At 34.0% G+C, this 14194-nt stretch overlaps 1 protein-coding gene across 1 annotated transcript; it reads left to right on the top strand.

Moving 5' to 3' along the window:
- The first annotated feature begins 1470 nt into the window (after nucleotides 1-1470).
- LOC105255423 lies at nucleotides 1471-13099 on the top strand. The gene is made up of 12 exons (XM_025410534.1): nucleotides 1471-1740; nucleotides 2119-2449; nucleotides 2895-3316; nucleotides 3522-3844; nucleotides 3947-4299; nucleotides 4419-4825; nucleotides 8477-8770; nucleotides 9772-10108; nucleotides 10387-10796; nucleotides 10868-11187; nucleotides 11274-11626; nucleotides 12452-13099. The coding sequence occupies exons 1-12, from the start codon at nucleotides 1528-1530 to the stop codon at nucleotides 12859-12861; spliced, it is 4173 nt and encodes a 1390-aa protein (XP_025266319.1). The 5' UTR covers nucleotides 1471-1527; the 3' UTR covers nucleotides 12862-13099.
- The last annotated feature ends 1095 nt before the right edge of the window (nucleotides 13100-14194 follow it).

The following is a 14194-nucleotide window of genomic DNA, read 5'->3' on the forward strand; positions in this document are numbered from 1 at the left end:
GTCTAACGAGGAGAGGCATGGAAGTGTCTCCCTCCGATTTTGATGAGCTTTTAATATGTTGATGTCAACAGACAAAAATAAGGGAAATGTATTTTTTCATACGCGTTTCTAAGGGGTAAATATCTACGCACGATAAAAATATCTTTTCGATAATTATATAAAATGTCTTTCAAATGTATCTGTTAATTATCTTTTATTACGGAAAAACAGGATATGTTGCGCGAAAAATCGAGTGTGGACGAATAGCGTATTACACAGAGACGTTTATAATTAATTTTGGAAAATGATTTTTCGAAACATAATTTAATCATATATAGTTAGATTCGTAAAAAATTTATCTTTCACTTGGTGATAAAGAAATTTTAAAATTAAAAAAAATATATATTTAATGGTGGATGTATTTTGAAAAATTAAAAAATAAAATTTTTTTTGTTATTGTTGTAAAATTTTCTTGAAGCCATTTAACTTTTAATTTGAAAATTTTTTTGTATCTCTTAGTTTCTGAAATATTCATCTTGAAAGAAAACAACGATTTTTTCGAAACGGTTTTATCCCATAGGTACACTATGGATACGTATAAAAAAATACGTTTCCCTTATTTTTGTCTGGAAAACAACATATTAAGCTTATCAAAATCGGAGACTTCCGTACTTTTCCTTGTAAGTACAATTGTTGACCTACCGATCCATAATTAAAATGATTATTCTTTATTTATTCTTTTATTTATTATTTATTATTTATTCTTTTATTTATTCTTTTAATAATTATTGCAATGATTATTAAAAGCAATGACTATTAATACGATTTAAAATGCAATGACTATTAATACGAATGTATTCATATTTATATTTTATTGTGTGGTTTTTAACATTAATCATTCTTAAATGCTTGAAGAAATATCACTGATACAAAATCAATGCCTCCATTAACTTTGTGTTGCAATTTCTGTTATTTTCGTGCAGTTTTTTTATCTGCATAAATACGGCTTGAAAACTTTTACATAACAATAATATATTTTAAAGCTTGTATTTTTATAAATAATAATTATTTTTTTAATTGAGAAAATTTATTAGACTGTAATGTTTTAACTTGTTTTTAAAAAATTATACTGTAAAATTTCGGCATTAATTATCTCAATTTACAATCATTGCAATTTATCTCAATTCTGTTTTGTTCAATAAAAAAACTTTAATCCATATCTGTTAAAAACATCCGAGAAGAGTCAAAGTATCTCAACATACTTGAAAGAAGTACTTCTAAAGGAACGTGAATTATTTTCGAATAAAACCAACACGATTGCCGGACTGATAATGTGTCAAAGGGGAGACAAAATTATCAATATATAAAGATAATTATTACACAAATAACGGAAAGATTGGCGACCGGTTATCGGTATTTCTTGGATATATTACCTCATTAAGGGTACGGCAATCATGTATCTTGAACTTTTTATCTCGCTAGAGACTAGTATATAATGCAGTTCACGGTAGTTACAGTGAGCCGATCGTCCGCGAAGCAAGCACGAGGATGAAAGCGATTGCGTTGTTCCTGGCGGCTGTATGCCTGGCTCAGGCCACGCAAGTGCCTGTCCACACCGCCGACAAGACCTACCTGGTCAAGCAGAAGAACATCTACGAGCTATTCTGGCACGTCGACCAACCCACCGTCTATCACCCGGAGCTCTACCAAAAGGCGCGATCCTTCAACTTCGAAGACAACGTCGCTTCGTTCAACGATCAGGTATATTGGATGCAGTAGTTGATCAGAGCCATATATACTTAAAATAATAATGAAACTATGAAAACATATTTTGTACATTATTAATGATTGTTAATTAAGAATGCAACAAACACCAGTAACATATAACAGTTATATAACAGTCATATAACATGCAACAGTTATATAACTGTTATATTGGTGAGTGTGAAATTACAACTAACAGTTATATAAATGTTACTTGGTGTTTGCTGGGAAGACAATAGAGAAGATAGATTTTTATAACAAAATTTATAACATTTTACTTATTTATCGAACGAGAAGCTGTTGAAACCCCAGAATAATTCGTTGCACCCCTGCTTTAACAAGTCTATAATTCTTTCGATGGTCTGGTTGTTCTAGGTAGCGGTTACCGAGTTCCTACAGCGATTGAAACACGGAATAATCCCGCGAGGAGTGGTGTTCTCCGGCCCCCAACATTTCCATGAAGCGGTCAACCTGTTCCATGTCTTCCATAGCGCCAAGGATTTTGACACCTTCTATAATGCTGCCGTTTGGGCGCGTTTCAATGTGAATGAATACGTGTATATTTACGCGTTGAGCGTTGCCGTCCTGCATCGCCCCGACACCAAACACATCCGTGTACCCCCGGCTTACGAAGTACTCCCCTATTACTTCTTCAACGAGGAAGTTATACATCAGGCCCATCACATCGCCTTGGGCAACACGCAAAGTTAGTACACTAGTCAAACCGAATTATATTTATTTTATTCTTAAATTATTCCATTTTCTTACATCAGTTAATAATCTCGCTTCAAATTTCTCTAATATATTTAATTTATGCCCGAGAATTAAAGTTTTTCAGAAAAATAGCTTCATAAGAATTCTACACTCTTTTTCCAAGATATTAATTATCAGTATGCTAAAAATAGAACGTTACTTCTTTAGATTAGAAGAATGCAAAAAGAAGACCACCCAGCAAACATCAAGTAACATTTATACAATTGTTAGTTATAATTTCCCATACTTGGTGTTTGCTGGGTATCTATTTCTGTTTAGGAAATATTTGTTTATACATTTCCTTTGTCTATAGTAGAACAAAGTCGCTCAGACCAACCGAGCAATTGTAACAAGTATGCCATTACATTGAAATATTAATTGAAGTCATTCGGTTTCAGATGCCGTGAAAAAAACAGTCGGAAGTGTAGATTACTATTACATTCCTGCCAACTACAGCGACTGGTACATAGTGCATGACCATGGGGTTTCGGATTATCATAAATTAAGCTACTTCACCGAGGACGTCGGTTTGACCTCTTTCTATATCGCAAGCATCCACGACTTCCCACACTGGCTAAACAGCGTTAAACATAACTTGCCCCAGTTCGTCCGCGGCGAATTGTATTTGTACTTGCACCATCAGATTCTCGCTCGTTATAATCTGGAGAGACTGTCGCACAATGTCGGCGAAGTCGATTACGTTGACGTAAACAGGCCCGTCGTTCCTTATTATCCGACGCTGCAACATCCCAATGGAGCATCGTTCCCCCAACGTCCCGTTGGTTTCGAGATTCCTGTTCACGTGCACGAGGATGTCCAGGTTGGTAATATGTCGAAACTAAGATGACCCAGAAACATCGAAAGGGTGTTCCAGAGATGGAGGATATCCTTTGGATGTTGTCTGGAAAGTTGTTTGGAAAATAGCTTTCGTTAATGAGGGCGTTGTTACTAATGATAATCGAATGGAATCATTATTTATTAATAAACTAAATCATTAATTATTTTTTTACGATTATTCGACACAGGCTCTGCAGGATGCCCATGTTCGCATTTCCGATGCCATTGCCAGCGGCCATATCGTTGACGCGAACGGCAAGCCAATCGATATTTACAAGACCGTGGACGGTCTCAATCAACTCGGCAACATTATCCAAGGAAACGCCGATTCCGTCAATCCCGGGTACTATGGACACTTGGACGTATTGTACAGGAAAGTCTTTGGGGTAACCCCGGTACACCACACCACCTCGAACCACGTTGTCCCTAGCGCTCTTGACCTGTTGAGCACCCGTTTGAGAGATCCTCTGTTCTATGGAATATACAAGAATATTGTTAGCTACTGGACGAAGTAAGTTTAAGCAAACTCTGTCGATACAATTGAAGAATTTTGCAAACCCAAACCGATACAATTGAGGAATTTTGGGATTAATTATTCAACATGTTGTCGTAGATACAAGCAACACTTGCCGAAATACACACACGAGGAACTCGTCTTCCCAGGCGTGCATGTCGAATCCGTCACCGTTGACAAACTGGTAACATTCTTCGACCATTTCGACTCCTTGATCAACAACGCTGTGTCCGTGAGCAGCCACAAAGAGGCGCAATCGACGGTGATCAAAGCGCGTCAGAACCGTCTTAATCACAAGCCCTTCAGTTTTCACATCACAGTCCACAGCGACAAGAACGTCAAGGCGATCGTTCGCGTTTTCATTGGACCCAAATACAACGTTCACGGCCACGAAGTAGACATAAGCGAGACTCACCACCACTTCTTGGAGTTGGATCAGTGGGTCGTTGACCGTAAGTGTCAGATTATTTCTCAGCTCGCACCTTCTTTCTTCGTCGAGTTTCTCTCTTCGAACAAGATATATAAGATTAGAACAGTTTCTCGATCATTAATCATGTTAATAACGTTACAGTGGTATCTGGTACCAACAAGATCGAGCGCAGCAGCCACGAGTCTGTCTACGTCACTCCGGATGAGGTCCCAAGCGATGTCCTGTACAAGAAGGTCGTGAAGGCTCTCGAGGGTGGCGAGGCCTTCACCTATCCAGAACAACTTTATGGCTTCCCTGATCGTCTGATAATTCCCAGAGGCAAAAAGGAGGGCTTGCAGTTCAAACTCTTCGTGGCTGTGTCGCATTTCGACGAAACGGCTGCCGTACACGTGGATTCCCCCGTCTGGGGTTCGAACGTAGTGGACGCTCGTTCGTTGGGATACCCACTTGACAGACCGATTCCCTTCAACTTCACCGAAGTACCCAACTTCCACATCAGGGACGTCGTGATTACTCACAAGCAGGTGGACGATTTGAATCAAATCAACGTATAGCAAAATGTTTTGCAATCGTCCTGTTATCAACGTCAGATTATACACCTTATAACTTTATTTAGCTTGCGCGATCGCGTTAGCTAAGAAAGAGATATATAGATAAGAGATATGGATACATTGCCTTCAGCATTTTATGTGGAACACGTAAATTACATCTTCCAGATGAAGAAATAAATTTTACAAAACACACCTCTCACATTTGTCTCTGTCTTTCTGTGCTGTATCTTTTAGTTTCAGTTGATCTTCTTTGATTTCTCTCTCGATTCTTCGATTTATTCGTAAAAGTACATTCCATTAAAAAATTGCGAAATTAAAAGCATATGTTTATCAACTATTTTCATCGTTGGATAATTAAAATAAACAGTCGAATAAGAAATAAGCTTTTTTAGTACGTAAGCAAAATCACGTGTCTTTTCCGATTGAAAAAGCCGTATGATCTTTCTGATTAGAATTCTGATTAGAATTTGACATTGCTTTGAACAGAATCGACACAATTCGATGTTTGAAAATATTTCACGACGATGCAAATATGCGATTTAAATAATTATATATGAAGTTCTTTAAATAGAGTCGCTGAAGTTGTAATGTAACGATAAACAATAATAAATATTTTGCATATATGGTTTATATAATCAACATGTATTTATTTTTACCATGATAAAATCTTGAAATGTCAAACACTTTAATAGATAAGATAGTGCAGTAATATTTTCCAGTGAGATGTATAGTCGATAATAATTAATTCCTTAAAAAGCTTTGGTATTTAAATGTCATCAAACTATTATTAATATTTACTGGATAATTAAATAAAAAATATTATAATATAAATTAAATATATTAAATATATTAAATAATTAAATAAATTAAATTTAATTAATTAAATAAAAATTATTATATATTTATTATTAAAAAATATTCTAATTAATTCTAAATGCACAGTGTATGTGTTGTATAAAAATATATTAACTGGTCGAATAATTACTTTGAGAGTGAATGAAATTGATTTTCATATATAATGTGTTCTAATGAATTAATTAAGTAATTTTTGCACAATACCCTTAACATCCTCAAAGAGACGGGCGATTGTATCAAGTCATATCAACAGCCAGGTTGTGCAGAGCAATTATCACGGGTCATGAGATGAGGACCTTTCGAGAGAATGATTAATAATTCCGCGAATATGCTCTCTCGGCAATATACGGTCATCCCAGACAGCAGACTCAAATAAATCGCGATAGCGTATCTTTTATTTATTCGTCTAACGAGGAAAGGCATGGAAGTGTCTCCCTCCGATTTTAATGAGCTTCTAATATGTTGTTGTCGACAGACAAAAATAAGGGAAACGTATTTTTTCATACGCGTTTCTAAGGGGTAAATATCTACGCACGATAAAAATATCTTTTCGATAATTATATAAAATGTCTTTCAAATGTATCTGTTAATTATCTTTTATTACGGAAAAACAGGATGTGTTGCGTGAAAAATCGAGTGTGGACGAATAGCGTATTACACAGAGACGTTTATAATTAATTCTGGAAAATGATTTTTCGAAACGTAACTTAATCATATATAGTTAGATTTGTAAAAAATTTATCTTTCACTTGGTGATAAAGAAATTTCAAAATGAAAAAAAAAATATATTTAATGGTGGGTGTATTTTGAAAAATTAAAAAATAAAATTCTTTTTTGTTATTGTTGTAAAATTTTCTTGAAGCCATTTAACTTTTAATTTGAAAATTTTTTCTATCTCTTAGTTTCTGAAATATTCATCTTGAAAGAAAACAACGATTTTTTCAAAACGGTTTTACCCCATAGATACACTATGGATACATATAAAAAAATACGTTTCCCTTATTTTTGTCTGGAAAATAACATATTAAGCTTATCAAAATCGGAGACACTTCCGTACTTTTCCTTGTAAATATAATTGTTGGCCTACTGATCTGTCAGAGTTTTTATCATCACGATATATAGATGATATCGGATTTTTTTGTATACAAATTAACACTTTTTTATGCGTGCTAATGATTGCAACAGATACAAGAAATTTCTCATTCTATGAAATACATTTCATATACTTGATTGCATAAATAAAATAAAACTAACCAAATAAAACAATAATATTAAATTAGTAATAATAAATATGTAATAAATAATAATAACTTTTTAATTTAATTACACAATATTAAAAAATTAATTAATTAATTAAAGATTCGAATATAACCAGTATTTATAAAAAATACTAAAAATCAATAAGTCAAAGATCAGCAAAAAAGACTTTCAATTAATAAAATACATCCGTAAATCTAAAAGGTAAATAGGAAAAAAATCAAATATTTTGCAAATGTTTGATTTAGAAAATTTACCGAATCTACAAAATTATATTGTACGATCATAATAAACATGATAAATATAAATACAATTAATAAGTCATAAATGCTGAAACTCAATTAAATTATCATGATATATATATATATATATATATATATATATATATTTATAGTTTGAATTTTCAAGTCAAAAGTCATATATGATAGCATATTTACACATGCGGCTTTAATGAGACCTCATTTCTTGATATCATTTCTTGAAAGCCGATTTAAATAATTTAACTTATATTTGTCATTGTAAATACGAGTGCACAGAACTTGCACAAATATATTTTCAATCGATTGTGCGACTACATGTATTCAAAGAGTACATATACTTTGTGTGATGATTTCTCGCACGAAAGCAAATTAATAGAATGATTAATAATAACATTTTTTCTTAATTAATAATGACATTTAGCACAACACAAGCCACAATATTAGGCAAAAGCCATTAGAGTGATACAGGTTAAACTATTTAACATTATTGCTTTAAATAGACTTTTTAATTGTATATGTCAATAATTAGACGAAATAGTTATTATGGGAAAACTTCATGTGAATTTTCGTATAAGATATAAAAATTATAAATATTATATAAATATTATATAAATATTATGTAAATATTATGTAAATATTATATAAATATTATATAAATATTACGTAAATATTATATAAATATTATATAAATATTATATAAATATTATATACATATTAATATTATGTAAATATTAATTTTTTCTATATCGTCACTTTTGTAAGTATAATTGCTGGAAAACAAACAAGATGCTGCTTTAATTTTCCACCATATGGCATACAGTATTGTTAAAGAAAAGTGTTTTAAAGTATATTATTCTCAAGGGATGTAAGAAGACAATAAATTGTTGATCTGAAGAATGCGATGGAGAAATTTATAACGTGCATTTCTACTGTAGAAATAATATATATTTCTAATACATTCGAGAGTTTGAGAATATTGATCTATAAATATCGATGTAATAAATATCTTGAATTAACGAATGAAGTCATATTTATCGGCAAATAATTAATCGAAGCGAGACGCGATTAAGAAACGGAATAAATAATCACAATAAATTTTTGCTCGAATTGGCCCGGAGATCAGCGATTAATCGTTCAATCGCGTAACACTTGTTCCCCGCATCGTCGGCAAAACAAAAACGAAAACAAAGAACTTTGCCAACTCGATATCGAAGTCTACGATTTCGCCCCTATGACCTAGCGATTTGATTGCGCGCTCGATTTAGATGTATAAAAGTGCGCGCGCGACGTCGGGTGTCGCAGAGGATTCTTGGCGAATTCTCGACTCGACGCCAATCGGGAAAAGCGGAAGATGCAGCTCCTGACGGCCCTGGCCGCAATCGCGGTCGTCGGTTTGGTAGCCGCCGACTACAATACCGTCAAGGTCGCCGACAAGGAGTTCCTCCTTAAGCAGAAGAAGGTCTACAATCTTCTCTATCACGTCTCGCAACCTTCCCTCGTGAACCCTACTCTCTACGAGGAAGGTCGCTCGTATAACATCGAGGGCAACATTGAGTCTTACACTAATACGGTAAACATCGCAATTGATTAGACATTTTTTTATTTACTAATTTTATGGATCGATATTTCATCATCTTGAATATCTTCAATAATCTGGAATTGATCGAGTGCTTTTTCTTATAAATCCGCAATTTTGGTTTTCCGTAAGAAGAGTTCATTGAAGAAATCTTCTGAAGTTATTTTTTAGAAGAATCTTCAGAAGAATTTTCAAAAGAATCTTCAAAAGAATCTTCAGAAGAATCTTCAGAAAAATCTTCAGAAGAATTTTAAACAGAATCTTTAAAAGAATCTTCAAAAGAATCTTCAGAAGCATCTTCAGAAGAATCTTCTGAAGTCATTCCAGAAATCTTCTGAACTCATTCTTCAAAAGAATCTTCAGAAGAACTTCAGAAGAATCTTCAGAAAAATCTTCAGAAGAATTTTCAAAAGAATCTTCAGAAGAATCTTCTGAAGTCATTCCAGAAATCTTCAGAAGAACTTCAGAAGAATCTTTAGAAGAATCTTCAAAAGAATCTTCAGAAGAATCTGTTAAAGTCATTCCAGAAATCTTCTGAACTCATTCTTCAAATGAATCTTCTGAAGTCATTCTTCAGAAGAATCTTCAGAAGGATCTTCTGAACTTATTCTTCAGAAAAATCTTTTGAAGTCATTTCAGAAATCTTCTGAACTCATTTTTCGAAAGAATCTTTAGAAGAATCTTCTGGAGTCATTCTTCAGAAGGTTCTTCTAAAGAATGAGTTCAGAAGAATCTTCAGAAGAATTTTCAGAAGGATCTTCTGAAGTCATTCAAGAAATCTTCTGAAGTCATTCTCCAATCATTCTATTACGAAATTTTATTTTTCAGAGGATTTTTTAAATAAGTTCTTCTTGGAAGAACTCAAGAAAGAAGAAAATTTTCTGAAAAATAAAATTTCATAATAAAACGAGAAGAAAAATGACACCATATAATTTATCCTTTAGCATGCATTTTCAGGACACTATCCATAGTTTCTTCTTTCCTGATTCTTGTAGACTGCAGTGAAGAACTTCCTCTACCTGTACGAGTATGGGATGCTTCCACGTGGTGAGCTCAACACGGTGTACTATTCGAGGCATCTGAAGGAAACGGAGGCGTTGCTGCGTCTATTCTACTATGCCAAGGACTTCGACACCTTCTACAAAACGGCATCATGGGCGCGCATTAACGTGAACGAGATGCAGTACATCTACGCCTTTTACATCGCCGTCACACGTCGCGAGGACACCAAATTCATTCAGCTGCCGCCCCTCTACGAGCTGTACCCTTACGCATTCTTCAACTCCGAAGTGCTCAAAAAGGCGAATCACGCGAAACTCTTCGGCAAACTCGGTGAGATGATGTTAGAAGTCAAATTAAAGGGGGTCGCGTCAAAGCTTCTCTTTGTATAGGTCTTATTTCTTGAATTTCAATAGAATTTTTGAGCATGACTTTGGCCCAAACACCAAATAACATATGTTGGTTATAATTTCCCATTAAATATAACGGTTATGTAACTGTTACATAACATGTTATATAAATGTTACTTGATGTTTACTGGGTAAACGTTGAAAAAGGGTTTAAATTTGCTCTTCAGAAACTCGTAAAAGGATTTTCCTTTAACTCTGCAGACTCGAAGAAGTTTGGTGACCACAAGACCTACATTATCCCGGCGAATTACTCCGCATGGTACGTTTCGCACGAGTACGATATTGAGCAGAAGCTCAATTACTTCACCGAAGATATCGGCTGGAACAACTACTACTTCTACTTCCGGCTCGACAATCCGTTCTGGCTCAAGAGCAAGGAATTCGGACTGCAAAAGTGGCGCGGCGCGGAATATCTCTACGGTCACAAACTGCTGATGACACGTTACTACTTGGAACGGCTGTCCAACGACATCGGTAAGATCGAGGATTTCGATTGGCACAACGAATTCTACACGGGATACTACCCGACGATGACCTATCACAACGGACTGCCGTTGCCACAAAGGCCCTATTGGAGCAAATTCCCCTATTACAAGTACGCGTACATAAAGGTAGGAAATTGAATTTTGACAGCTGTAACGAGAGAGATTGAGGTCCAGAGTCTTTACAAATCTGCTTCTAGGACCTGGAGGACATGGAATCTCGAGTCTCGGCCGTCATCGATTCCAAATTCGTGGTGGACGTGACTGGCAAACTGGTCAACATCTACACCTCCGAGGGCTTCAACACCCTCGGCAACATCATCGAGGGTAATATGGACTCCTGTAACCGCGATTTTTACGGCAGCATCGATATGTTCGCGAGGAAGATCCTGGGATACAACCTGGAGCCGTCAACTTCGTATCAAATTGTACCTAGCGCCCTCGAGTTTCACACCACGTCTATGAGAGATCCCGCGTTCTACCGTCTCTACAACAGAATATTTAAGTTCTATCATTACAGGTATCACTTGGTAGACTTAAAGAAACTTGGGATCCTTTGGAATTCCATCTTCCTCTCGACAATATGTTCTAATATAATTTTTTCAGGTACAAAATGCATCAGAAACCATACGAAAAGGACGAGATCATCTATCCCGAGCTAAAGATCGAATCTTTGGTCGTGGATAAGTTGATCACCTACTTCGATCAATTCGACAGCTCGATCAGCAACGGTTTGATAATCGATGACGTGGAGGAACTCGAGAAGACATTGGTCAAAATCCGTCAGTATCGTCTTAATCACAAGCCCTTCAGCTTCCATCTCGCCATCAACGCCGAGAAGACGATGAAAGCTGCGATACGCATCTTCCTCGGACCCAAGCATGACATTCACCATAAACCGCTGGACATCGCCGAAGGGGCACAATACTTCTACGAAATGGACAACTGGATTGTCGATCGTGAGTAGCAATTCAATTCCTTCCCAGCAAACACCAAATAACATTTATATAGTTGTTAGTTGCAAGCTCCCACTCAACAATATAACCGTAACATGTTATGTAACTGTTATGTAACTGTTATATAACTGTTATATAACATGTAACAGTTATATTGTTGAGTCTTGGAAAATTATAACTAACAATTATATAACTGTTATCTGGGTGTTTGCTGGGTTGCTTTTTCTTACTTCAATTTTATCGCACAAAAAGAAGAGAGAAAATAAGTTGATTTCACTAGTCGTTGCATAAGCGAGGAAAAAAGGTTAGTAATTTTAGTTCGATCTCTCTGAAAGATAGATAAGATTTCTCGCTCTTTAGAAAAACAAATTTAATCAATAAGATTTTCTGAATAATTGTGCTAAAGAGTGATTCTTCTTATATTTGACGAAGAGATAGTTCTCCTCTTTTTCGTAGTAATTAAATATATATATTATATATTTAGATTACAAAGGTTATGATTTAATTAATATATTGAAATAATTTCCCGTTAAATTATTGTAAAATATTCTTGAGAGCTTTAAGATGAATTTTGAAAATTAATTAAAAATTACATAATAATGCTGCATGTTTCAATTATTAAATTCAACCTATCAAGCTTAATATTAAATATTATATATTAAAAATATTAAATATATTAATAATATTAAATATATTAATAATATTAAATATTAAATATTTTAATAATTATATTATATTATTTTAATTGTATTATATTATTTTAATAATTAAATATTAAAATCAATTTTTACGATTCGGAGGTAAATCTTGTCCTACGTTACGTTGCAGTGAACGCCGGCACGAACAAGATCGTTCGGAACAGCCAAGACTGCGCCTTCATCGCGCCCGATCCGGAGCCGAGCGAGGTCTTCTACAAGAAGGTGCTCAAGGCCTTGGATTCCGAGTCCGACAGTCTCTCGTACGTGGAACGGTTGAACGGATTCCCGGAGCGTCTACTCCTACCCAAGGGTAAGAAGGAGGGCATGCCGTTCCAGGTCTTCGTGTACGTAAGCCCGGTCGAGGAGGAGCCGATCGTCTACACGTCCCGCATCTTCGGCGGAAATAAATTGGACGACAAGCCGCTCGGATTCCCGTTGGACAAGCCCACCTTCAATTTCCGCTACAACGGCACGAACATGTTGCTGAAGGACGTTACGATCTACCACAAGGACGAGATGGAGCTGAATGTCACTCATTGAGAGCATGCCGCCATCATTCGATTTAACGTGACATACATTCGCGACTAGACGCATTTGAGTTTATATACAGGGTGTCCCAAAACTCATAATCAGTCTTTCAAAGACAGATTCCTGGGATCATTTGGAGACGATTTTTCCTCAGCGAAAATGTCGATGAAGGCCATCATTTTGTTGCATGTTCCCAATTTTTGTCATCGTATATCTTTGCGATTAAGCCTTAAATTAAAACTCAACTAGAGTAAACTCTATTTAAAATTAATTGAAGAATGTGATTTTGTTAATATTTTATTTCTACAAAGCTTAATTTACGAAAAACCCCTTATTTTCAATCGCTTATAATTCGAAAATTATTAGTGCCTCGACATTTTCATTGAGGAAAAATCGTCTTCAGACGATCTCAGGAATCTGTCTTTGAAAGATTGATTATGAGTTTCGGGACATCATGTATATTAGAGATTTCATTCGGAAAACATTTTGACCGTCATTCATAGAGAAGATGAAAAATCTCAAGTTATAGTGATTATTTATAACGATTATATCTTTAGAATTTAATAATTCATAGCTCGATAAGTTACTTATTGTATTTTCTTTTATAAATTCTAATCTTAGAATTATTGTGATATAATTAAATATATATAATTAAATATATATATTACATATTTAGATTACAAAGGTTATGATTTAATTAATATATTGAAATAATTTCCTGTTAAATTATTGTAAAATATTTTCGAGAGCTTTAAGATGAATTTTGAAACTTAATTAAAAATTACATAATAATGCTGCATGTTTCAATTATTAAATTCAACCTATCAAGCTTAATATTAAATATTATATATTAATAATATTAAATATATTAATAATATTAAATATATTAAATAATATATTAATAATATTAAATAATATATTAATAATATATTAATAATATTAAATATTAAATATTTTAATAATTATATTATATTATTTTAATTGTATTATATTATTTTAATAATTAAATATTAAAATCAATTTTTTTTAAAAATATCTTGCAAAATATTCATTTAACATTTTTAATTTATTTTTGCGCAAGGAAATTATTACTTATCTAGTACTGCAATTTTGTGGCCGTGTTATAATTTTTATTTAACTTTTATTTAATTTAAATTTTATTAATTAAACTAATAATTAAATTAATAATTAGGGTTATTAATTAAACTAATAATTAAACTAATAATTAGGTTTTTTTTTAATTGGTTCAAGTCCACCTACCTTTTCACCACCGTACGACGGTCAAGTACGCGGCCGAGGTGAAGGTAAGTGGCTTCTTCGAGCGATGCAGGTGACGAGAAATTCA

Source organism: Camponotus floridanus, unplaced genomic scaffold (genome assembly GCF_003227725.1).
Source record: "Camponotus floridanus strain SB8 unplaced genomic scaffold, Cflo_v7.5 scaffold32, whole genome shotgun sequence".
NCBI classification, from domain to species: Eukaryota; Metazoa; Arthropoda; class Insecta; order Hymenoptera; family Formicidae; genus Camponotus; species Camponotus floridanus.

What these genes read in the sequence shown, in the direction of transcription:
- LOC105255423 (XM_025410534.1), top strand. Translation starts at nt 1,528, where the DNA reads ATGAAAGCGATTGCGTTGTTCCTGGCGGCTGTATGCCTGGCTCAGGCC. An exon ending in ACGATTTGAATCAAATCAAC is followed by an intron (nt 4,826 to 8,476) that starts GTATAGCAAAAT and finishes GATGTATAAAAG; the next exon opens with TGCGCGCGCGACGTCGGGTG. An exon ending in GAAACTCTTCGGCAAACTCG is followed by an intron (nt 10,109 to 10,386) that starts GTGAGATGATGT and finishes TTAACTCTGCAG; the next exon opens with ACTCGAAGAAGTTTGGTGAC.